This window comes from Bufo bufo, chromosome 6, assembly GCF_905171765.1.
Source record: "Bufo bufo chromosome 6, aBufBuf1.1, whole genome shotgun sequence".
NCBI classification, from domain to species: domain Eukaryota; kingdom Metazoa; phylum Chordata; class Amphibia; order Anura; family Bufonidae; genus Bufo; species Bufo bufo.
Window position 1 is genome coordinate 417,640,483 of NC_053394.1, and position 25,595 is coordinate 417,666,077.

The following is a 25,595-nucleotide window of genomic DNA, read 5'->3' on the forward strand; positions in this document are numbered from 1 at the left end:
CTGTTCACTTATCTCCAGTACGGGTGACCAATGATAAAGGTGATCTCCGAGATTACAGTGAAACGGCGCAATAGTCTGTGTGTCTGCTACTGAATGGGGTGGAGCTGCAATATCAGACGCAGACAAGAGTGGCGCTGTTTCTGGAACAATCCTGCATTACCCCTTTATTCTTACAGGGTCAGTAAGCTCGTTTATTAATGACGGGCTCAGAAAACGTTCTCCTTCATAAAACTTGTAATACTAGAAATAAACATTTTTTTGTAAACCAAAATAGAACTAAAAGCGAGAACCTCTGTGCGAAGATTCACAAGGCACTTGGCGAATGCCGTCGAGTCTTCCAGGACGTCGCTGGAGGACCTGGAGGCATCCCGCGGCGTACCGGTAGTTCCAAGCGGTCACGTCGTCAGTGGTATTTCCTCCAGCGATCCTGCTCTGAAAGAGAGACATTGACATCAGCTTTAAAGGGGCGCGTGAGCCCCCTCTGCTGGCCAGAATGGAGACCTGCGCACTGAAAACCCAAGCATGGATTTGATATGTGGGATAAGCAGCTGCCATATACACCACCGGTGCCGCTTATTGTGAGGGGAAACCATATGATGGGATAGCTGCGCCAATTGCACGAGATCCAGCAGTGCGACTCGCGCAGCAATCCCATTTTTTTTCTATGGGATCACCGCTACTCTGCGATCCTGGCCGCGACCAGTGTAGCCGTAGCCTAGAGGTAGCAATCACAAAGCGTAGAGAAGATCCCAAAATCCAAATGATGCAGAAATAACTAAACCCAGCCTAAGGGCTCATGCACACTACCGTATGTATTTTGCGGTCCGTCAAACATGGATTCGCAAAAAAAAAACGGATGATGTCCGTGTTGCATCCCTTTTTGTTTGCGGATCAATTGTAACAAGAATAGGACATGTTCTATTTTTTTGCAGAACGGACATACAGACACGGAATGCACACTTAGTTATTTCCGTTTTTTTGCCCCCCCCCATTGAAATGAATGGTTCCGCATACGGACCTGTAAAAAAGAAAAAACTGAACGGAAACGGAAAAAAAATACCTTTGTGTGCATGAGCCCTAAGGATGCATTCACACAACTAGAGATGAGCGAATTTCGTATTTTGAAATTAGTTTGGTGGTAAAAGGTGAATTGCGTTATGGATTCCATTACCACGGACCATAATGCAATTCTATGACGGAATGCTTCATTCCGTCATAGTAGAAGTCTATGGGCTGCAAAATGGATCCGTCCCGTTTCCGTTAAGCAGGGGAGTCCTCTTCTGCGTAACGGAAACGGGACGGATCCGTTTTGCAGCGAATAGACTTCTATAATGACGGAATGAATAATGCAATGCCTCTAAAGGCATCCCGTCATAGAATTGCGTTATGGTCCGTGGGAACTGAATTTATTACGCAATTCACCTTTTACCAGTAAACAAATCGCAAACTAATTTCATAACCGGAAATTCGCTCATCTCTACACACAACCGTATTCTCGGTCCACGTCCAATCCGCATTTTTTTTTTTACAGATTGGATGCAGACCCACTGGCCGCATCTTTGTGTCCAAGCTACAAATGACAGAACATGTCCCATTCTTGTCCATTTTGAGGATAAGAATACGTTTTTTTTTTCCAACGGGGCCGGGAGGCACACGGATACGGTGGTGTGAATGCGATGGCGCCGGGTCCACCCTATCCTTCCATTTCTTGCAGCCCTATACGTCTTTGGGCTGAGCGCGCTCGGCTTGATGCAGCCACCTCCAGTTAATTTGGTCTTCGGGGCTTGTTGAGATCTATTACTTTTACGGCTCCCAGAATACGTCGCTGTGCCACGTTAATGTGCTCCTTCCAGCTGGCGCAGGGTAATGGTCTGCAATGAAACCTGATTTACAGGAGCCGCAGACGCTGGGCATGAAGTGCTCTCTATGTTAATGTGGTTCTTAAAGGACATCTCCAGATCGCCCCGGAGTCTGGCTCGGATCCGTCTGTGACTTCGGGTGACCCTTATGAGATGGCATGGGGTTGATACTCCTAGTAGCTGTCGGCAGAGTCAGATGGGAGTAACGCGGCCACGTTTTACCGTCCGTTACACAAGAACAACACCCCGACCTCCAGCAGGATCCCACCGGGATCTGTTTAGGTAGAGGTCTGGTTATTGCATCCATCTGAAAGTGGCACAATACAGTCAGTTAAAGGGGTACTCCGCTTATAGAAAGTTATCCACAGAATACAGGATAAGGGTCCATTCACACGTCCGTAGCAATTTGCGGATCTGCAATACACCCGGCCAGCACCCCCATAGAACAATTGCGGACAAGAATAGGACATGCTCTATTTTTTTCCGGAGCTGCGGACCGGAAGATCGGGGGCGCGCTACGGAAATGCGGATGCAGACAGCGCACTGTGTGCTCTCCGCATACATTCCTGCCCCATAGAGAATGAATGGGTCTGCAATTTGCGGACGTGTGAATGGACCCTAACTATTAGATCGGTGTGACCCCCCCCCCATTGATCACGAGAACGGTGCGACCGGTCAGGCATGCGTGCAGTCGCTCCATTCATTTCTATGGGAGCACAGCGCTTGGCTATCTCCTGAACTGCCATAGAAGAGAATGGAGCAGCTGCGCGCATGCCTGACTGGCTGCTCCTTTAGTTTTGGGGGACTCCACGGTGTGTGGACCCCTGTTCTCGTGATCAGTGGTAGGGCCCCTGGCGATATAATAGTTATCCCCTATCTTGTGGATAGGGTAATAACCATATATAACTGGATGTACCCTTTAAACAGATCCTGGCACCAGTTAGACCCTGTTCACACAGTGCAGTTTTTATATGCTGTTTTGCCATGACTTTTGTCACCTACAAGGTTAAAATTGAGGGGCGTCCCTTACATAGTTTTAGTAAATACTTCTATTCCCCATAAAATAACTATTCCGGGGAATCTTTTCTTAGAAATGGGAGTCTTTGTTCCTCTGCTATTCCTCCAGGAAGTGTAGGACTTAAAAACACAGCGCCACACCTGTCAATGGGTTGTGCCTGGTACAGCAGGTCAGTTTCTATGCGGCCAGCTGGGCGACAAATAGAATATCGTTGTACGGAAATACAATGACAATAAAGGTCTTTATCTATGTGAATATAGTGGAGATGCAATACCCTACACAACCTATAGACGGGGGTGGCGCTGTTTTAGGAAGAACACTGCCATGTTTTTTTTACTCTTATACAACCCCTAACAATACCCATGAAATCTACAGTACAGCTGGAGAATCTGCCCAAACATTACTTCCTAACATCTTTCTGTACGCAGCTAATGCGTTACTACGGTTACAGACTACTGTTGTTGTTTTCTTGTAGTCTGTAACCATAGAGACGCATAGTTCTGCATACAGGCTGTAGACCCAAAACGGTAAGAGGCAAAATTGCTTCCTTTCCTATTTTCGATGCAGTGGAGTCGTCAATTGGCTAGAAAGACGGATGTAAACCGCAGCCTGACGTACGGGAGGGGTAATCGAGGAGATGAGATCTTACTGATGTGGCTGTAGTTCCAGGAGTAGCTGAGGAGGCAGTAACCAGCGAGGAGCATGCTCAGGCCTCCCGCACCGCCCTTCTTCACATTGATGTACTTGGCGTAGTATCGGCCCCAAGCTGGAAAAAAAGGGACACGGTTGTAAAAGGGTTAACGACTACTGTGTCCTCGTCGGAAACCTGGTAAAATCCCTTTAAACTAGTGTTAAAGGGGTTTTCTTACCATAAAAAGTGATGGCATATTGCTAGGATATGCTTCACTGCCTGCTCAGTGGGGTCTGGCTGTTGGGACCCTCGTTGATTCTCAGACTAAATGGGCTGCAAGGCTTCTTAAAGGGGTTGTCCACATTCGGGGAACCCCCCCCCCCCATAGTCACCAGACCTGTGGGGGTCATGTGACTGCTGTGGAAGTTTACCAGCACAGATCGGGGAACCAGCATCCCTCCACAGGTCCAATGATGTGGGGGATCTCTGGCCAAAAGGCCTCCGAAAAAGCACAACCCCTTTAAAGGGAATCTGTACCAGCGACCTCCCCCACCCAGCTGTTTTCATACACACATAGCCGTGCTTCACACTGTTTTTCTTTTGTTGACCCGAGGCTCTGTTGCAGAGTTATGATACTTTTTCTTAATATGTAGATTAGGTTTTTAGTGCAATGAGGGTGTCGCTATTGCTCTGGTTGCACCCAAGCTCTGCTCTTTTCGGTGGCCAGCCCCTCCCTGGCTGCTTTGATAGACAGGACCAGGCAGTAGCAAAGTAGTGAGGGAGAGGCTCACCCCAGAAAGCAGTGGAGCTTTGCTGCAACAAGAGCAACGGCAACACCCTCATTGCACCAAAGGCCTAGACTGCATATTAAGAAAAAAGTATCTTAAGGCTACATTCACACGTCAGTATTTTTCTATATCCCGATTTTCGGTCCGTTTTTTGCGGATCTGTTGTTCCTGAAAATGTTTCCATATGTCATCCGTTTTTTGCGGATCCGCAAAAAACGGAAACATGTATAAATTTAAATAAGCAAATAAAGTTGTTTGGATTTCTTTGAAAAAAAATAAAAATTTTGATCCGGTGAAGCCCAGCGATGTGTCCATACAAACAGCTGCATGGGGAGGTCGCTGGTACAGATTCCCTTTAAGCTCAGTGCTGTTCCCAGCGCAGGCAGCGCCCCCGGCCATCCACTGTAGGGAAGTGCAACACAGCCTCATTCACTTCTATGGACTGCAGTGTGGCAGGAAAACTGCCTCTATGGCCTCTTTCACACGACCGTTTTTTTTTTTTCGTTTGCGGGCCGTTTTTTTGCGTTCCGTATACGGAACCATTTATTTCAATGGTTTTGCAAAAAAAAAAAAAAAAACGGAATGTACTCCGTATGCATTCCGTTTCCGTAGAAAGATAGAACATGTCCTATTATTGCCTGCAAATCACGTTCCGTGGCTCCATTCAAGTCAATGGGTCCGCAAAAAAACGGAACACATACAGAATGTACTCATTGAAAATGTTATGCCCAGCCCAATTTTTTCTATGTAATTACTGTATACGCCATACAGAAAAACGGAACGGAAACACAACGGATCAGTGAAAAACGGACCGCAAAATACTGAAAAAGCCATGCGGTGGTGTGAAAGAGGCCTATCTCTCCGTTCTTTAGATCAGGCATGCGCAACCTGGCGGCCCTCCAGCTGTTGCAAAACTACAACTCCCAGCGTTCCTGAACAGCCTACAGCAGGGCATTGTGGGAGTTGTAGTTTTACAACAGCTGGAGGGCCGCAGGTTGAGGATGTCTGCTTTAGATCATTTGGTTTCCCAGAGGTAGGACCCCTACTGATCGAAATGATATGAGGTATACTAACGAAATGCCATGACGCTCTTCGGTGGGGACAACCCTTTAAGAGGCACCTGTTAGATATTTTGGATTACTGGAAAGTCCTAGAAAAGCACTTTTTGAGGGTCGTGAATCTATAGGAAGGAATGATAACAGAAAACCTGCTCCTGTGACTAATTTCCAAATGGGTTACCTCTGCTCAGTCATCTGTGGTTGGACCTTATAGTAGATCATGTCACAAACAAGTGCTGAATTATCAAATGCCAGGAGCGGAAATGAAGGAAAAGTGGAAGAAGTCTATAAACTACAAAGGAACATGTAGACTATCACTAAGTTGGAAGCCACCCACCAACCAAGCAGGGGCTTCCTGTCTAATGTGACAGAACTTGTAGCCTGGTGACGAGGACCTTATGGAAGGATCCTGCTGCTGGAAGAGCAATCTAGTGTTCAAATGAGAACCTTAAAGTCTCATCAGATGCTGAGGCATACTGAAAAACAGGTGCTACTTAGGGGCCCCACCGCTGGCTTAAAGGGATTGTCCAGTCTACTCAGGCCCTTCTTGTTAGAAGGGTTGCCAGACGATAATCTGATCAGAACGTCTCATCGTTGCAGGGGCCCTGCCGATCAGATGTCATTTGTGTTGGGCCTAGAGAAGAGCAAATCAATTCGTCTCAGCTGAGGACATTCCCCCTGCTGCTTGATTGACATGGCTGGGCATCTTGGATGACCGTGACAATCTCATGCCCAAGCCGCTGCTCTGCTTCCGCTACTAGAGCCTGTGCCGCAACACTTCCGGGTTGCGGTGAAAGGAAGAGTGGCTGCTCCGGAAGCAGAGCTTCTGTGCTTGCGCCACTAACTGAAGCAATGGCACAGGTGCGAGATTGTCAAGGTCATCAAGCGGAAAGGGAGAGAGAATCCTCGCAGGTGTAGGAATCTTCTTGATGAGAAGAATCGCCTTGCTCATCTCTATGTAAGACTCTTAAGTAAAGTGCTCAATTCCCCTACAGCGCCTCCACAGGTGAAATGAGGTAGTTAGCTCTCTCACCTTTCTCAATAAACTCTGGAATCATCTTTGGTGAATATCTACGGTCAGCTAACCAAGCAGGAAGCTCCCCAAGCCTGACGTCCATCAAACGCTTGGATGTAGACCGTCTTTCTAGAATGGACTCTTTACAACCCAACTTGCGAAATTCTAGACAAAGAAGCAAGGAAATGATAGAATTTGAGAAAAAGCCTACAAAGTATGTGAGATCCTGGTAAAAATCCAACCATCTAACCATGGATGTACACTACCAGATAGTCTTCCTGATGGCTCTAGGGTCTCAGTTCCTCTTCCACATGGATCCCATTGCTCTTGTCTTCCAGGGACAACTCGCAGTTGGACATAATTAGAATAAAACTGAGGAACCCACTGTAGCCCTAAGGGACCATCTATCATCTGCACGGTCTTGGCTGGCGATAGCATGTCCAACTTGATGTTCATAGTCTCCCCAATAACGTTCCTCATTTCCACATTTGTATCACTCAAGGTGGGGGAGATGACTGGTATTTGTGTTTTAACTCTATCCTGAGGAGAGCTGGTAGACCTATGGAAGACCACGGTAGATTCAGAAAGAGGCCTTGGTGCCGAGCTCTGGTCCACGTAGACCTGTTCATGGAAATGGCCTTGAAGATGATCCTGTACCTCAAAATTTTCATCTAAGATGGGCTCAGGCAAGAATAACCTAGCCTGAGCTCCTGCTAAATTCTCAGTACAGACTTGCTCTCTCACAATCTGCCATGAGTTTCTCATTCCTGGATTGTCCACATTAGCCGGGGCTGTGATCTCAAGATCGGACCTTAACATTAGGGCTTGCCGGTTTGGTATGTTGGGTTCAGTCAACTCCACCTGTTCTTTTACTGATGTAACCATCTGACTGGTCCCTGCCTGAAGAGCTTTTTTGGATTGTCCTACGGTCACTGAGGCTTTCTGTTGAGTCGATGTGCTCCCCGATGAGGCTCTTCCCACTTTCGTACGTGTTGTCTTCTCTTGCCGGACTGGACTTTTGAGTTCCTCCATCTTACTTTTGCCTTTCCATTTTTCCATACTGGGTAACGTTGTGCCCATACTTTTCATGGTCACCCGGTTGGCCGTCCGATTCTCGTCTCCGCTGTCTGCCTCGGGTGCCGTGTTCTTGATTTCCGCCATCTTACAGTGTGGTAAATGGGATTTCAGCCTCTTGAAAGCTTTCCCGCAGAACGGGCAAACCTCCATTAGAGATGATGGGTCTCTCCTCACTGGAAGGAACAGAAATACAAGGTATAACCATGGTGGCTCACCTAGATGACTGGGGAGCCAGGGCCATTCTATTCTCATGACATTTTGGCATCCTAGAGGTCGGACACCCACCCAAAAATAATAATATGTCTATGATTTTGGAAACCCCTTTAATCATTGCGTTATGAAAAGTTCTGCAACTTTCTAATACACTTTGTTTTTCAGTTCCTCACCCTATTTAAAGGTGCTTTCCGAGATTTTTATTTTGATGTCCAATCCTCTGGATAAGTCATCAGTATCAGATCAGGGGAGGGGGGTCCCACTGATGCCCCCCTGCCAATCAGCTGTTTGAGGAAGCCGCAACCCTCACCAGAGCTATGGTGGTGCCACACCCTCCTCATAGCTCACCAACCACAGCGCCGTCCATTGGATAGTGGTTGTGCTTGGTATTGCAGCCCAGGCCTATTCACTTGAAAGAGACTGAGCCACTGCTAGGCCACGTGTCCGATGAACGTGACGTCACATGGCCTACAAAGCGCTGCCGCCTCCTTATCCAGCTCATCGGCAGGGGACCTGCGTGTCAGACCCTCGCCGATCTGATATCTTGAGAAATTCCCGGAAATGTAAGATCTTTGCTTGTTGTCAATGAATGGGAACATTCTTCTTTACATACAGACCCACCCACAGCGAATACTGCTCATCGCCGAGCGCTTGCTACCATTCGATCGCGCCTAGACAATCCTTGTGAGCAGCGCTAGTCGCTCTCCCATCCTGATAGTTTGTTACAATGTATCAGACAGGAATCCAGGCGCACTTGGATTGTGCAGACTGGATAATACTGTAACGAATGCTCAGCTGTGACAAGTATTAGGTCAAGGCAGGGTTTCAATCTTTGCCCGTAAAGGAGACTCGTGGAAAATGCGAAAATCTCCTGGATAACCGCGATAGCAGGCAAATCTGCCTGGTGCTGCGCCTTTAAATTATACTTTTCTCTCGGTCCCTGCACTCTTCTTCACCCATGGGCAGTGGTGTATCTTGGTTTTGTGCTGCCCTAGGCGAGACTAAACTCGGGCACCCCCCTAATATAAACTTGACCCACCCCTTCCTGTCAAGGCCAAACCCCTTTCTCTCTAAACCCCACCCCTTCCTATGTGCCATCCACAGATCCCCCTGCCCTAAACAGTGCCATCCACAGATCCCCCCCCCCCTAAACAGTGCCATCCACAGATCCCCTCCCCTAAATAGTGCCATCCACAGATCCCCTCCCCTAAACAGTGCCATCTACAGATCCCCTCCCCTAAACAGTGCCATCCACAAATCCCCCTCCCCTAAACAGTGCCATCCACAGATCCCCCTCCCCTAAACCATGCCATCCACAGATCCCCCTCCCCTAAATAGTGCCATCCACAGATCCCCCTCCCCTAAACCGTGCCATCCACAGATCCCCTCCCCTAAATAGTGCCATCCACAGATCCCCCTCCCCTAAACAGTGCCATCCACAGATCTCCCCCCTAAACAGTGACATCCACAGATCCCCCTCCCCTAAACAGTGACATCCACAGATCCCCCTCCCCTAAACAGTGACATCCACAGATCCCCCTCCCCTAAACAGTGACATCCACAGATCCCCTCCCCTAAATAGTGCCATCCACAGATCCCCCTCCCCTAAACCGTGCCATCCACAGATCCCCTCCCCTAAATAGTGCCATCCACAGATCCCCCTCCCCTAAACAGTGCCATCCACAGATCTCCCCCCTAAACAGTGACATCCACAGATCCCCCTCCCCTAAACAGTGCCATCCACAGATCCCCCTCCCCTAAACCATGCCATCCACAGATCCCCCTCCCCTAAATAGTGCCATCCACAGTTCCCCCTCTCCTAAACCGTGCCATCCACAGATCCCCTCCCCTAAACAGTGCCATCCACAGATCCCCCTCCCCTAAACAGTGCCATCCACAGATCTCCCCCCTAAACAGTGACATCCACAGATCCCCCTCCCCTAAACAGTGCCATCCACAGATCCCCCTCCCCTAAACCATGCCATCCACAGATCCCCCTCCCCTAAATAGTGCCATCCACAGTTCCCCCTCTCCTAAACCGTGCCATCCACAGATCCCCTCCCCTAAACAGTGACATCCACAGATCCCCCTCCCCTAAACAGTGACATCCACAGATCCCCCTCCCCTAAACAGTGACATCCACAGATCCCCTCCCCTAAATAGTGCCATCCACAGATCCCCCTCCCCTAAACCGTGCCATCCACAGATCCCCTCCCCTAAATAGTGCCATCCACAGATCCCCCTCCCCTAAACAGTGCCATCCACAGATCTCCCCCCTAAACAGTGACATCCACAGATCCCCCTCCCCTAAACAGTGCCATCCACAGATCCCCCTCCCCTAAACCATGCCATCCACAGATCCCCCTCCCCTAAATAGTGCCATCCACAGTTCCCCCTCTCCTAAACCGTGCCATCCACAGATCCCCTCCCCTAAATAGTGCCATCCACAGATCCCCCTCCCCTAAACAGTGCCATCCACAGATCTCCCCCCTAAACAGTGACATCCACAGATCCCCCTCCCCTAAACAGTGACATCCACAGATCCCCTCCCCTAAACAGTGCCATCCACAGATCCCCCTGCCCTAAACAGTGCCATCCACAGATCCCCCCCCCCCTAAACAGTGCCATCCACAGATCCCCTCCCCTAAATAGTGCCATCCACAGATCCCCTCCCCTAAACAGTGCCATCTACAGATCCCCTCCCCTAAACAGTGCCATCCACAAATCCCCCTCCCCTAAACAGTGCCATCCACAGATCCCCCTCCCCTAAACCATGCCATCCACAGATCCCCCTCCCCTAAATAGTGCCATCCACAGATCCCCCTCCCCTAAACCGTGCCATCCACAGATCCCCTCCCCTAAATAGTGCCATCCACAGATCCCCCTCCCCTAAACAGTGCCATCCACAGATCTCCCCCCTAAACAGTGACATCCACAGATCCCCCTCCCCTAAACAGTGACATCCACAGATCCCCCTCCCCTAAACAGTGACATCCACAGATCCCCCTCCCCTAAACAGTGACATCCACAGATCCCCTCCCCTAAATAGTGCCATCCACAGATCCCCCTCCCCTAAACCGTGCCATCCACAGATCCCCTCCCCTAAATAGTGCCATCCACAGATCCCCCTCCCCTAAACCGTGCCATCCACAGATCTCCCCCCTAAACAGTGACATCCACAGATCCCCCTCCCCTAAACAGTGCCATCCACAGATCCCCCTCCCCTAAACCATGCCATCCACAGATCCCCCTCCCCTAAATAGTGCCATCCACAGTTCCCCCTCTCCTAAACCGTGCCATCCACAGATCCCCTCCCCTAAATAGTGCCATCCACAGATCCCCCTCCCCTAAACAGTGCCATCCACAGATCTCCCCCCTAAACAGTGACATCCACAGATCCCCCTCCCCTAAACAGTGCCATCCACAGATCCCCCTCCCCTAAACCATGCCATCCACAGATCCCCCTCCCCTAAATAGTGCCATCCACAGTTCCCCCTCTCCTAAACCGTGCCATCCACAGATCCCCTCCCCTAAACAGTGACATCCACAGATCCCCCTCCCCTAAACAGTGACATCCACAGATCCCCCTCCCCTAAACAGTGACATCCACAGATCCCCTCCCCTAAATAGTGCCATCCACAGATCCCCCTCCCCTAAACCGTGCCATCCACAGATCCCCTCCCCTAAATAGTGCCATCCACAGAGCCCCCTCCCCTAAACAGTGCCATCCACAGATCTCCCCCCTAAACAGTGACATCCACAGATCCCCCTCCCCTAAACAGTGCCATCCACAGATCCCCCTCCCCTAAACCATGCCATCCACAGATCCCCCTCCCCTAAATAGTGCCATCCACAGTTCCCCCTCTCCTAAACCGTGCCATCCACAGATCCCCTCCCCTAAATAGTGCCATCCACAGATCCCCCTCCCCTAAACAGTGCCATCCACAGATCTCCCCCCTAAACAGTGACATCCACAGATCCCCCTCCCCTAAACAGTGACATCCACAGATCCCCTCCCCTAAACAGTGCCATCCACAGATCCCCCTCCCCTAAACAGTGACATCCACAGATCCCCCTCCCCGACGCTCACAGGAGAACATTTATAAACTAGTCAGTAACTTTAATGATTGCTGATCTCTTTACTTGGATACCTTACTTTGTCTTAGCTCCGGTAACAGCAGGCAGTGCGGGCGGGCGGTGCTCAATTACTGACGTCACTCGCCTGCGCCGATTAGTGGGAGGAGCAGGCGCGTGACGTCAGTGAGTGAGCGCCGCCCGCCCGCACTGCCTGCTGTTACCAGAGCTAAGACAGAGTAAGGTATCCAAGTAAAGAGATCAGCAATCATTAAAGTTAAAGTTACTGATTAGTTTATAAATGTTCTCCTGTGGGCGGCTTGGCCCTGTATATTCTAAACCCCAGGCAAGCGTCCCTGTCACCATGGGAAGGCCTGGGGGTTAAAATATACCATCGGATTTGAGTTTTCACGATCTCACTGAGATCGTCAAAACTCAGATCCGATGGTATATTCTAACCCCCAGGCAAGCGTCCCCATCACCATGGGAACGCCTGGGGGTTAGAATATACCATCGGATCTTCTGAGTATACCGGCATATAAGACGGATGGGACAAGGGGCAAACAAAGCATTTTGCCGCCCCATTGGCAAGTGCCGCCCTAGGCAAATGCCTTGTTTGCCTCATGATAGATACACCACTGCCCATGGGTGCCCACCACAGACATCCTGTCTCTATGAAGGGGGTTTGTAGCAGGATCTAGTGTGGAGTCTGCATAGTGGGGTAGGAACTAGGGGAATCTAGCCTGAGCTCTGCATTTGTTTCATTGTCCTTTATAAACGGGCAGGGAATAACACTAAAGATTTGCGCTTTGTACGCACCTTTTTTAGAATCTCCCTGATGTCCCTCCTCAAAAGCACAATGTTCAAAGGCATGTTCCTATTCACTGACAGCAAGCAGAGAGATTGAAAATGGAAAACAAGTGAAACACAGAGTATATTAGAAAGTTGCAGGAAAAAAAATAGGGAGTTAGATGTAAATAATATTTTAATTTAATTAAAATCTGAGTATCACTGTATATAGCACGGGCACCGCATGCAGGGTTAGTGCAGGTCCTGCCCTGCTTGCTGCACAGAATCACACCACACTATGCTCACCGTCACACTTCTCACCCACATGCAGCCTCTGGCCCTGTACAGGACGAGTGACGTCATTAGACAAGCCACGGTCACGTGGGCAGACCTTTTCTTTACTCTGATTGGCTGACCGGTCTTCTCCTATTTTGACATTAAGGCGTCGCCATATTGGTAGAGGCAAAAACAACCCCTCAATATTTTCTGCACATACACAGCCAAATATCCTATACGTGAGCAAGGGAAAGAAGCGGGACGGGAAACCGAAAAGCGATAGCCCGGTAAGAAATTGATAGATATCGCGCAAAGTATTAAAAAAATAAAAATAAAGCTTATATACACACCAACAAAATGGCCGCCCGCATCTTACGACGCGACGTACTCAGGCGTGCAGGGTCACGTGGACATAATCATTTCCTGCGATTGGCTGGATGTCTGCGACGCGTCGCTATGTTGGCAGAGGCAAAAAAAATAAACGTTTTCGCCTCATCGAACTCGTAAAACCAATCGGATTTCTTGTTTCATGTTCAAACCCTCTCTTTAACGTTAAAAGCCGCATTCTGATTGGTTGCTGTGGAGGGACTGATAGACCCGTGCCAATGAATAAACAGCAATATTACAGTTGTTGGTCGGTCACTCTAGTTCAGGGGGTCAGCAACCTTCGGCACTCCAGAACTACAATTCCCAGCATGCTCAGTTCATTTCTATGGGAGTTATGAGAAGAGCAGAGCGAGTGTGCATGCTGGGAGTTGTAGTTTCACAAAACACTTGGAGTGCCGGAAGGTTGCCTACCCCTGCTCTAGTTGAAACAATATGGTCGTTCACAAGGGTTTTGTTTTTATTATAACCAAGAAAATGGCCTCCCTACTCGCCACTCCGGCGACATTTGTGAAGCCGCTGTCTTATTGGTCCACCGCCAAGGCTGCGTGGTGACGTCACAAGGCCCTGTATCCGGCTGCAGCTTGGGTTTGGACCATGGAGCCCGGCGGGGAATGAGAGCGTCAGCCAGCGTATGAGGAGTATGAGCCGGACCGGGAGAAGCCGGGGCAGCAGCCTCGGGGAGACGGAGCCTAGGTGAGGCGGGAGGAGGAGGGGCGGCCCTTTGTATCGCCTTCTGTGGGACTACAAGTCTCAGAATGCCCTGCCGCAGTGTTCTGTGGTGAGCCCCGTATATGCCGCCATGGCCTCCCATTATAATAGACCCCTTCAGGACCAGGCCGATTCTGGCCTCTTGTTTTCACTCTTTCCTTTCCAAGAGCCATTTTTATTTTATTTTTTTGCTGGACGAGTTTTTTTTTTTTCCTTTTTTAAACACATTTTCAACTGTAACAAAAAAATTACTTTAGTTTCTGCGCCATTGTTTGTTGAGGTTTTGCTTTTATAGCGTTCACTGCGCGGTAGAAATGGCACCATTTTATTTTGCCGGTTTTGAGTGAATAGGGCATGCTGGGACATGTAGTTTCACAGCAATCATCTTTGAGGAGGACAAAGATGGCGGGTCTGGGGGCCTTCACTAGGCTTCGGTCGCTGTGTTAACCTGTCGTGTCCTGTGATTCAGTCACTCTCTGTAAACCACGTAGATGCCGCAGTCGCTGTTGACCGCGGCGTCGGGTTCTGTACACCCGTGTCCGGCGATCCAGAGTCCGAGGTTTGGATATTGATGGACTAAATATCAGATCAGGGGGGGGGGGGGGGCGCTGCCGTGTCTTCTTAGGCCACGTGATCGGTCACATGACCTTGCAGCAGCTCAGTCCCATGTAAAGGGGTCGGCCCATCTCGCACCAATGTCCGATAGATATGGGTTCCACCTCTGGGACCCGCATCGGTCTCTAAAATGGGGACCCCCAAAATGAAGGAGGGTGTTACCACGCATGGGAACCACTATAACCCTGATGGCACAGCAGATTCCAGGGTATGACACCAGGAGGGCATCGCCCAGTACATAGGAGGGGGGGGCCTGTATCTGTGTCCTGTCGGGATACCACCTTTGTGACATTAGGGCACCTCATAGTCTTTTTGAATTTGCATGAATTTTTTTATATTGTCCCTTTTTCAGCCTGGACTAAGCAGCAGAGACGTCTTACTGGACCCCAGCCCACACCCCCCACGCATTTCCTGTGGAACCCCCATCGTCAGAGCGAGGATCCCGGTACAGCCGGACCCCAGAGCCCAGATGTTGCCCGATAGCAGGTCAGAAGTCAATATTGCCTGGCTTTCTTTGATGAATGAAATGGGTCATTTGAAAATTCTGATCCCTGGTGACAACTCACTTGGATGTCGAAATAATAGCTAAATTGGTTGTCACCCAGGAGTCGTCCTATGATCATTTAAAGAGGACCCGTCCCCTCTCCTGACGTCTCCGTTTTAGTAACTGCTTGCATTCTCCATGTAACAACCAGTCTGGAATATGATGTCCCGTTCCTCTATTATTCCTACTTCTGAATGAATTGCCAGCAGTTTGCAGTGAAGGTCCAGTTGGGGGGGGGGGGGGTCCCTGCGTGAGCTGGCGCATGCACAGTGTCTGCATAGTGTTCCTTCCCTGTGCTGGTATCAGCCTCAGGGAACAAACTGCGCATGTGGTGCTAGCTTTGTGACGTCGGGGAGCAAGGAGGAGATTCGGAGGATGGGGGGCGGTGCTGGGCTCAGAGTCAGAACGCTGGACCCCTCTCTCAAGCATGGAGGAGACCGGACTCCTCTAAGGTTCATTTACATATCTATAAAAGCACACAGAGCTATGGGGACTGGGTATTGCGGATGTGCTAGTGGCTATCTAGCAGCCCATGTCCTCAGATCTATACACGCAATCCCGGTGACAGGTTCCCTTTAAGTGACCCCCCCCCCCCCCCCCAAGGGTCTTGTATGCTCCATTCAAACGTCCTCATCGGTTTTGCAGGAACAGGTGTGGACAATTCATTTTCAATGGGGCCGGAGTGTGCTGTCCGCATCCGCACTTCCGTTCTGCAAAAAAAATAGAACATGTCCTATTCTTGTCCGGACAAGAAAAGGCATTTTCTATGAGAGTCCCGGCGATGTGCAGTTCGCAAAACGCGGGAACGCACATCGCCAGTGTCCGTGTTTTGCGGATCCGCAAAACGCATACGGACGCGTGAATGGACTCTTAAGGGCTTAAATGGCTAGGATCATAGTTACAGTTCTAGGTAACGGCTGGCACCCCCTTGCTAATGGCGCCGCCTCGTCTCCTGAACATGATGATGACCAAATCTGATGTGGTAGAAATCTGCGCGGAGTTTGACGTTCTTCCCATGGAAGGGTTAATCCCTGCTACGCTGGCTTCCCGCACCCACACTGCGTACGTGGTAAACATGAAGTGGCAGTATGTCATGCCATAGACAAGCTTCCAGAGTCAGCAGAGGCGCTGCCATCCCTCTGCCAACCCAGCAGCACTGCCTGTGCTTGTACAGAGACTGAACAAGCAGGGGGAGCTGGGTTTGCTGTGGGTAAAAGCGTCTGCGTTCTCAGCAGGTCCGATGGGCATTTCTTCCACTCGTTTGGATGTGACGATGGCATGCAGCAACCTTGCTTCGCGATGCCGCCCTCACTGCCAGTGCCTACATTGCTGTAATGCATCTAAAATAATCCAAATACATTGACTTCTATGGTTTATTGTTTAGCAGCTCCTGTGCGCACCTATGGGACTCTGTGGTTACAGGCTACCTGTTGTAGTCGGACCTTGCAGTTATGTATTACATCTGCATTCCCTCTGCCCCCCCCCCCCCCTTCGTGCGGACAGTCAGACTATGGGGGGTGGGGAGTGTCTGCATAGGTGCTGTAAACACAAAACGGTTGTTGTGTTTCTGTGTCTATCCCTAGGCGTGTTCTGTGGTAGCTATGTACTGAAGCGTCACTGTTAGTCTTAACCCCTTAGGGGCCCTAGTGTATGCCGCCACCTTTTTACGGCAGCCGGGCTGTTTAACCCCTTAGATGCAGTGGTGAATAGCAATCACAGCATAAGAAGTGGTTTAGAGGGAAGGAGCTCTCTCCATCTCCAATCAGCACCCCGCAAATGAGATTGCGGGGTGCTGATGTTTTCCTATGGCCTAATGAAGACCCCAGGCCTGCCCGCAGCGTATCCTAGCAGGCCGCACCTCTGTGGCGCAGCCGGTATACGGGTGCATTCACACGACCGTAGGCCGTCCGTGCTCGTATTGCGGAACGGAAATGGCGGCTCCGCAATATACTGGCACTGGCTTTGTGAATCACGGATGCGCACCCGTTGACTTTAATGGGCCCGCCATCCTCAAGTTTCAGCGCGGAGGCACGGATTAGAAGCGCTTCTGTGGGCTTTTTGATCCGTTCAGAGGTCACAATAACGTCTGTACAAGCGTCATAGACGCTTGTACAGACGTGGCTGTAGTAAGGTGAGCAGGGCGCACTGCCCATGGACCGCGGGAGACGCTAAGGAGCTGCAGACTCGTGTGACTGGTCCCCGGCCTGAGAGAAGAGCTGTCCCCGGGCCTGTGTGTGTCCCGGCCCCTGGGCGGAGCGGGGGTCGGGAAAGTTGTGGCAGTGATAAGCTCAGCCTGTCGGTCTTCAAGTGAGTGATTCCCCCCCTTCCTCAATCATGGTTCCGTCCAGTCTCCCAGTTCTCTGCACCCCCCTCCGGTTGCAGGATAATGAGGAGCGTAGTATCTAAGTGTGTGCAGAGGACGTGACTTACAGAAATAAAAGGAAAGACACAAAATCTTATAGGATTTCCCCCCCCCCCCCCCCCCCCCTCTACTAGTGGCCCTGCTCCCTCCCGTCTCCCCGCCGGTGGCCCTGCTCCCTCCCGTCTCCCCGCCGGTGGCCCTGCTCCCTCCCGTCTCCCCGCCGGTGGCCCTGCTCAACAGACTCTGCCGACTATGATGGGATCCGTTCAGTTTCTGTTCGGGATCTGTCTTTTTACCAGACCAAAAAGTGCTGCACACAAGGCTTTTTTGTGTGATCTTTCGACAGATTCTGCCACAGAGGCTCCAAACGCAGCCTCCAACGCACTTGTTGGCAAATGCAGGCCTATGTATTATGTATTTGAATTTCCGCAACTTTTGTTCTCCTCCTTGGGTAAAAATACTCCACAAAAATGGTCAGAGGAGTATTTTTACTCTTCTGGAAAAAACATGGTCCAACCTCTGGATCCGTGCCTCTGCCCCCTGCTAAAGATAGGACATTTTGCCGTATATATTGCGTCCTTGTATGGGTCCGTGCCGCAGTACAGGATTCACACGGCTGGTGCCCATGCATTGCAGACCACTAGTGGCGGTCCGCAGCACGGGCACAGATTGCTTACCTTCATGTGAATGTACCCTAACACAGACAGTATATTTATATGCAGTACATTAACAGAGAATTACAGAGTGATCAAAACATCTAATATTGAAGTCCCCGTTTTGGACTATTATATGGTTTATTAAAGTTTTTTTTTAAGCGAACCTTTCACCTGCATTTCACTTAATAAACTATCAAAAGTACCTTATAGATCATCCTCATTGTGTTAGCACACGGTCTTGTCCCGCTTTTCTGCCATGTATATGCATGAAAAAATCGCCTTATAAAGTACTCTTCTCCAGCTCCACAAGTCACGTTAGAAGTCAAGGGGGTCGCCCTTCCCTCACTCCAGGCTGTAACGCTCCTGCCTAACCCCGCCTCTATGCAGTCTAATTGACACCCGGCTCAGTCGCCGGGACCGCGCTTGTACAGGCGGCGCATGCGCCGTCTGACTCGAGCGCGATCCTGTAACTGAATCGCGCATGCGCCGTCCCCGATGCCTGCCTGTCTTCTCTTCCTCACGCGCTATTCCTCGCGCGTGATGAGGATGATCTATAAGGTACTTTTGATAGTTTATTAAGTGAAATGCAGGTGAAAGGTTCGCTTTAAAGTAAATTCCTAGTAAAAAAAAATATAATACTCCTTTTTTCCATTGAAGAAATGCCTTCTAATGAAAAAGTTCCAAAAGTAAAAGTCCCTCCACAAATTTAGCATGGTCACGTCTGTAATGACTCGCACTACATAGTTATCACATTTATCTCATACAGTGAATGGCTTTAAAAAAAAAATACCAGAATTGCTACTTTTTATTTGCCAGCCTAAAAAAACTGAATAAAAAGCGATCAAAGTGTTTTATACCTCCAAAATGATAGCAATAAAAACTAAAATCAGTATCTGTACCCCAAAATGGTGGCATTAAAACTGCAGCTTGTCCCACAGAAGACGTAAAAATAGAAAAGTTATAGCTCTCGGAGATCGCTAGGATATGCCCCCATTGTCTGATAGGTGCGGGTCCCAGCGGTGTATCAGGAACGGAGCCCCGAAAGTAGTGGAGGGCGCCCTGCACATGAGCAGCCGCCCTCCATTCATCTTCTATGGGGCCCCAAAAAAATAGACGAGCACTGGCTCTGCTATTTCCGTCGGGCCCATAGAAGTGAATGGAAGCGGTGGTCGGTCATGCGCGGTGCGCTCCCATTCACTCCTATGGGGGGAGTGCTTGGTGGTGGCCGGACCGAAGTCCTCCAGCCGCCACTTTGCGAGGCTCCGTTCCTGATATAGCGCAATGCCCCCATCGTCTGTGATGAGACAACCCATTTAAGGCCCAAAACAGGCTGGTCACGGAGGGGGTTAATGGCTGATAAAGGAAAGCAGTTGCGTGTCCTGTCCAATATGAGAAGATGATTTTCGTCCATCTCAAGGTGCCTTTGTGTAATTAGACATTCGGCTTAGATGCACGTCAGACAGGCGGCAGATTGGCGCAGCGGTCGGGAGCAGCGCAGAAAGCAGGTGGTTTGCAAATCTGATAATCCCGTGAGAAAATGCCCGCGTAGTGTCTGGTGCGAAGACGTGAACTGAATCCGGAAACTGCTGACTTTCAGCTTCTTCAGGCCTCATGCACACGACATAGTTTTTGGTCCACATCCGATCTGCATTTTTTGTGGATTGCATTCATTTGGAGCCGTGAAATACAAAGACAGTGAGCAAACGGATATCATCCGTGTACTGTCTGCATCCAGGCGGCTGTTCCGCAAATTATATAACCTGTTCCGTTCTTTCCTTTTTGGTCATGTGTATGTAGCCTAATGAGGCTTTCGCTCTAGTCCAGGGGTCAGCCACCTTCGGCCCTCCAGCTGTTCTGAAACTACAACTCCCAGCATGCTCCATTCATTTCTATGAGAGTTCTGAGAAGAGCAGAGCAAGTGTGCATGCTGGGAGTTGTAGTTTCACAACACCTGGAGTGCCGGCGGTTGCCTACCCCTGCTCTATTCTGTGCGTGATGGGAATGAAGCCTATGGTCCTGTGGATATACCTAAGGCTAGCCATACATGTCATCCCACAGGTGTTTCGCCAAACCACCCCTACCTACAGTGCACACTTGGCTCAGCCGAGCATGCAGGTGTCCTGGGAGGGGGAGAGTAAGCTGCTCTGTGGTGACACTTTTTGCGAGATAAGCAATCGGGCATGTTGGAATTCTATGTATTCTTTCTACATCCGTATGTCTGTTCTGCAAAATGTTGGAAGTCAATAGTTCCATAAATAAAATTCGGATGCAACATGGATCGCAACCGTATTTTACTGATATGCGGACCACAAAACAGACCAGCTCGTGTGTATGGCCGGCTATGTCCACTGTGTACTCCCGGTCGCGGAGCTACTGCAGAAAGGCTGATCGGCGAGGGATGTTGGACCCCACCAATCAGATATTATGGATGGCTTATCCTGAGTAGCACCAAAAAAACCTTTTTAAAGGGATTATCCAACACTAGAAAATGCTCCCCCATATACTGGGCTCCACACACTGATTCTACTTACCTGGCTCCCCGGCTCGCTCCTGGTCTCTGCACCGCCGCTGCTGCGCGGATGAAAACATCCGGTGTCGTGGGGGAGGCGGGCAATGGCGGACGGGGATGAGCCTCCATAGCGTCACCCACGATGCTAGGAAGGCTCGTCCCCAGGAGCAGCGCAGGGAGCCAGGTAAGTAGAATCAGTGAGGGGAGCATTTATTAGTGTCGGATAACCCCTTCTTAAATGATACCGGTCAGAAGAATGTTTAGAGAAAACGACCCAATATCCACATCTATGTGATGATTATCTAATGCTAACCCTAGTCATCCTCTCTAATTCTGCATTTCTAGGAAGAGACGGCGAAATAATGATGTCTCCCAGCTCCCACAGTCTAAACGGAGCAACGGGAGTCCTACATTCCAGGACTGGGAGGCAGAGGCGGAGGTAAGTGTCCCCTGCCTGCAGCATACAATAGGCCTACTGTCATCTGCCGGTAAACCTAGGACTCCAGCAATTAACCTTTCAGTGCCCATGAAGAGGTAGATGTACTCGCCTACTGAGACCTGTATGGCCTTGGCTGTCTTATGGAGGGTTTTCCCAGGCATTAGAAGTGTAAAGATTCCCCCATTTGCAAATGGTGCCATGTTTGATAATGGTCAGAAGTGAGAATAGCCTTCCCACAATGCACAAGGTTTTCTCTTGGTGAAAACCGTGTACCCGTAATGCCGTTATTGAGCAACCAAATCATTCTGATGGGTAGAAGTGTCCCACCAGTGGAACAGGTTTTCATAGCTCAGACCTTTATCTGAAAAATCTGATTACTACTGCAGCATGAGACAATGACATTGCTCCAAATGCATTACCCACAATTAGTGTTGAGCGAACTTGTCTTTTAAGTTCTGCGTCCAAAGTTCGGGTCATCGAAGAATCGCGTTATGGATTCCAAATTCCGTTATGGTCCGTGGTAGCGGAATCCATAACGGGATTCTTCGATAACCCGAACTTTGGACGCAGAACTTAAGACACAAGTTCGCTCAACACTACCCATAATCCTTGGAATTGGGTTGTCAGACAAGTTGTTTTCTTCTGTTTGTGTCGGATTGCTCAAGTCTTCAGCTCAAGGCAGAGTTGACATTGAACTAAGGGGTAGAGAATGGGCAAGGAGGCTCAGCAGGAAGTAAACCAGGCCTATCTTATCTTACTGCTGTATTAATCAGATTTTTTATGTAAGTGATATTGGGCATTACAGATTGACCACCGTGAATTTCTTAAACCTTGAAAGATCCCTTTACCCCACCGTGTGATCAGTGGGGGGTCTAACTGCTGCAACCCCCCACCCAGTCACGATGACATATCCTAATACTAGTGCCTCTCCTTCCATCAGTGTCCCTCACAGAAGGCTAGGCTTGTGCATCGTATGGCAGCTTCTATGCTGTACTGAAGTTATGCACACCCTGGGTAATAGTCCTGTGTGAAAATACCTTCTGGCTGTAGTAGGCTTGTTCCTGATTGCAGGATGACTACTACAGGCTGAAGACATGGCAACAGGATCAGTGATGGATCTGGTGATCATGGGGGACTGCTGTATCGGGGTATAATGGCTGATCTTGCCGTTTTACCTTTACATTTGACTACATGTCAGATCTACCATTGCAAAATAGCTTTCTTCAAAAAGGGAAAAAGTTTCTAGTGCCACTTACAGGTTAGTGTCCTGCCCGTTAAAGATCCGGGGTTCTGTATGGCTTCAGCTATGGTCGTTGACCTAAAGGGTGGCGACTAGTGTTGAGCGAACCTCTGTTTTAAGTTCGGCGGCTAAAGTTCGGCTTCCGGTTAGCAGAGAATCCCGATATGGATTCCGAATTCCGTTGTGGTCCGTGGTAGCGGAATCAATAATCGGCCATTATTGATTCCGCTACCACGGACCACAACGGAATTCGGAATCCATATCGGGATTCTCTGCTAACCGGAAGCCGAACTTTAGACGCCGAACTTTAAAACAGAAGTTCGCTCAACACTAGTAGCCACCTACATGTTTGAGGAGAGCTATTCTGTATACTCTTTCCCTCTCCCCCCCCCCCCCCCCCCCCCCATATGAATGGGGTTGAACTGCAATACCAAGCACGGCCACTATACAGCACTGTGGTTGGTAAGCTGCAAGGAGCCACGACCTCATCAAACAGCTGGTGGACACCCACCAATCGGGTATTGATGACCGATCCTGAGGACAGGTCCTCAATATTAAACACCCAGACAACCCCTTTTAGCAGAATTAGTAACTCGCGGGATATATATGGTCAGATTTGGATCCAGTCTGGCTTTTGCAGGGACAACCTGAATGGGTTTTTCCACTGTGTAGATGCTATTGTATAGCCTGAGCCTTACTTGGGTTGGTTCTTAAAGGGGTTGTCTGAGTATCTGGTTTTGCACCTCAGTTTACATTGAAGTCAATGGGGCTGAGCTTCAATACCCCATGCAACCTCTGGACAGGTGTGGTGCTTTTCAAACCCTGGGCAACCCCTTTAATATTATAGTATTCGTTTTGTACTTTTGTAACTTTTTTTTTTTTCTTTCCCCTTCTCCTTTTAGTCATCAGGGAGTGACAGCAGTAACAGTAACTTAAGCTTGGACCGGAGTAGCGGGTCGGAGAATCTACAGACAGTGGCTGCGTCAGGCCCCGCCACCCCACAGCCATTCTCCGTCCCAGAGCAGTCGGCGCTAAATCAGGGACCCTATGTTGTCATCAACCAGATCTTAAAAGAAGCGCACTTCTCCAGCCTACAGCAGCGGGGGTGCCCCTCCTCCTGACCTGCCAGCCACGGATCCCACCCTGCAGACGGACTATGTGTCTAATGCCAATATTACAGCCCTCCGGTTGCTTCCAAAGCGGCCCCACGAGCCGTTACCTGCTGGCTTTATTCTGTCGTTTCCCACCCATTACCCAAGGTAACAGATTATCACACGCTCAGTTCAGCCCCCTGAGCCGGAGACTCCATCTTTCTGTAAGAAGGTGAAGCCTTTCGGACAGGGAATCTTTGCTGGTCAGAGACGCCATCTTGCCGTGTGCATTTAGGTGTTGTGTAAATTTAATTTGTACATATATCATTTTTTCTTTTTTTTTTTCTTTTTGGAAGGTGACCTTAATTAGCACTTTTGAAAGGGGGGGCTGTATATATACACTAGCTTGGTTCCACCTCCATGTTCAGATGGCAAAAAGCAACGGAACAAAGGACTTGTCTTGGATCAGAGCTTCCACAACCACCACCATGTACCTCCTTGCTTGATGTAAGGGTCACCATTCAATCCCCTCAGGACATCATGGCGCTTAATTAGGGAACTCAGACCTTACATCAGATGCTGCCGTTATGATTGTGACATGAACCTACATTGCACCCCCAGCCCTGGTTTGTGGCGGGGGGGAACTAAAAGCCGTAGGCGGTTGTCCCACCAGTGAACCTACGGGGCACCTGATGTGATGGAGCCTGGGCCTTCTGGTAGAGATACTTGCCCTAGTGTATAACTTGGTATGTCATCTATGAAATCTACCAGGCTGGTTCCCAAGTGGTTGGCTGAGCCTGGCAGTAGCATCAGTAGTAAAATTACCGTAGACATTAGGTGCCAGCAGCTACTTTTTTAGACACGGTGCCAATTAGTCAAGCGCTGAGTTAGTATGCCTTTAAAGGGGGTTGTACCAGAATCGACATTTTGAACCAACCACAGATGTGTTGGACCCCCACCAATCCAAGCATTCACTGCCTCTCCATGACTGAGATAGCAGAGAACAGTGGTCTAGCGAGAAGGAACAGGGGGGCTTGGGACCTCCGCTCTAATAATCAGTGGGGTCCCCCGCAATCAGACATCACATCATGTGGATAGGGTGATGAATGTTGATTCTAGTACAGGACCCAGCAGGTCCTGCAAATCTTTTTAAATTACACATAACTCGCCTCTAGAAGAAAGTTTGTAATATACTTAAAGGGGTACAAGTTATCCCTTATCCACAGGATAGGGGATAACTGTCAGATTGGTGGGGGTCCTACTGCTGGGAACCCCACCAATCATGATAACGAGGGTCCCTTGCTGCTCCCCTAAAATGACCAGATTGGACGGTCGCACATCTGTGCAGCCGCTCTATTCATTTCTATGGGAGTTCTGGAGATAGGTGAGCGCTGTATTTGGCTATCTCCAGAACTATTCCTTTCCCTTGTGCATGTGCAAATAAGGTGGATTCCGGAGTTTGCGCCCGCACTAGGGAGACGACTAGATCTAGCTCCATCCACAACGGAAGTGACGTCTCCTCCATAGTTTAGGCTGGAAACCCGGTAAATGATGTGACATCGGCGGAAGCTAGATTTTCAGGAGTTCCTGAGCAGCACACAACTTCAGGCTGGTAAGTATATACAAACTTTCTCCTACAGGCGAGTTGTATGTAATTGAGGAGGGTTTGCGGGACCCGGAAATCCCTTTTACTGCTTTATGTACGTAGCAGACCCGAGTGCACTTTGGCTTGCTGCTCCCAATTTTTGGGGCCCTGGACACTATTCCTGTGTAACACAATATGGGGCCTCCTGCTTGATTCTGATGACGTGCACAATGCTCCTATTAATATGAGCTTTCACAGAGCCCCAAAACTGTCAGCATTCATCAGGATCCCGACTGGACAGCAGATTTAGGCACCTTTATGAAATAAGCCCCATGCTCTTCACTCGCGGCAGCGCACTCCTCCTCCTCTTCGGTGCTACATTGGTAAGAAGCCATCTAACACCTCCATTTATACCGAATACAGCATTGGTTCGGCAAAAGTTGAAGAAAAAACAATTATTTTTTTTGGAAGTGAAGCACCGTATGAGGTGCACTTGTTCAGTTGTATTAATCTGCTTCAAAGCCCAGGTTCATGGCCAGGCCTCAGGTGACGAGGTAGAGCAGGCAGCCCGTCACCCACGCAATCTACTCCTCCCATTGTGTAAATCTGTGGAGCAGAGAGAACGGTGATGTTAAAGGGGAACGCACACCCAAAAGTGAGA

General features: G+C 49.5%; 2 protein-coding genes across 3 annotated transcripts; one reads left to right on the forward strand and one right to left on the reverse strand.

Annotated features, from left to right (window-relative positions):
- Positions 1-183: 183 nt before the first annotated feature.
- C6H17orf80 (chromosome 6 C17orf80 homolog) lies at positions 184-12,875 on the reverse strand. 2 transcript variants are annotated; one of them, XM_040437782.1, is made up of 6 exons: positions 12,829-12,861; positions 12,556-12,617; positions 6,636-7,621; positions 6,388-6,534; positions 3,527-3,643; positions 184-432 (listed from the first exon to the last, which is right to left on the reverse strand). In XM_040437782.1, exons 3-6 carry the CDS (start codon positions 7,594-7,596, stop codon positions 404-406), a joined length of 1,254 nt encoding a protein of 417 aa, XP_040293716.1. In that variant the 5' UTR covers positions 7,597-7,621; positions 12,556-12,617; positions 12,829-12,861; the 3' UTR covers positions 184-403. The 2 variants fall into 2 exon arrangements, with proteins under 2 accessions (XP_040293716.1, XP_040293714.1); XM_040437780.1 differs by lacking the exon at positions 12,556-12,617 and having other exon boundaries at positions 6,636-7,619; positions 12,829-12,875.
- An 861-nt stretch (positions 12,876-13,736) lies between these two features.
- On the forward strand, positions 13,737-25,586 carry FAM104A (family with sequence similarity 104 member A). The gene is made up of 4 exons (XM_040438745.1): positions 13,737-13,878; positions 14,861-14,994; positions 20,925-21,018; positions 23,161-25,586. The coding sequence occupies exons 2-4, from the start codon at positions 14,978-14,980 to the stop codon at positions 23,377-23,379; spliced, it is 330 nt and encodes a 109-aa protein (XP_040294679.1). The 5' UTR covers positions 13,737-13,878; positions 14,861-14,977; the 3' UTR covers positions 23,380-25,586.
- Positions 25,587-25,595: the final 9 nt, after the last annotated feature.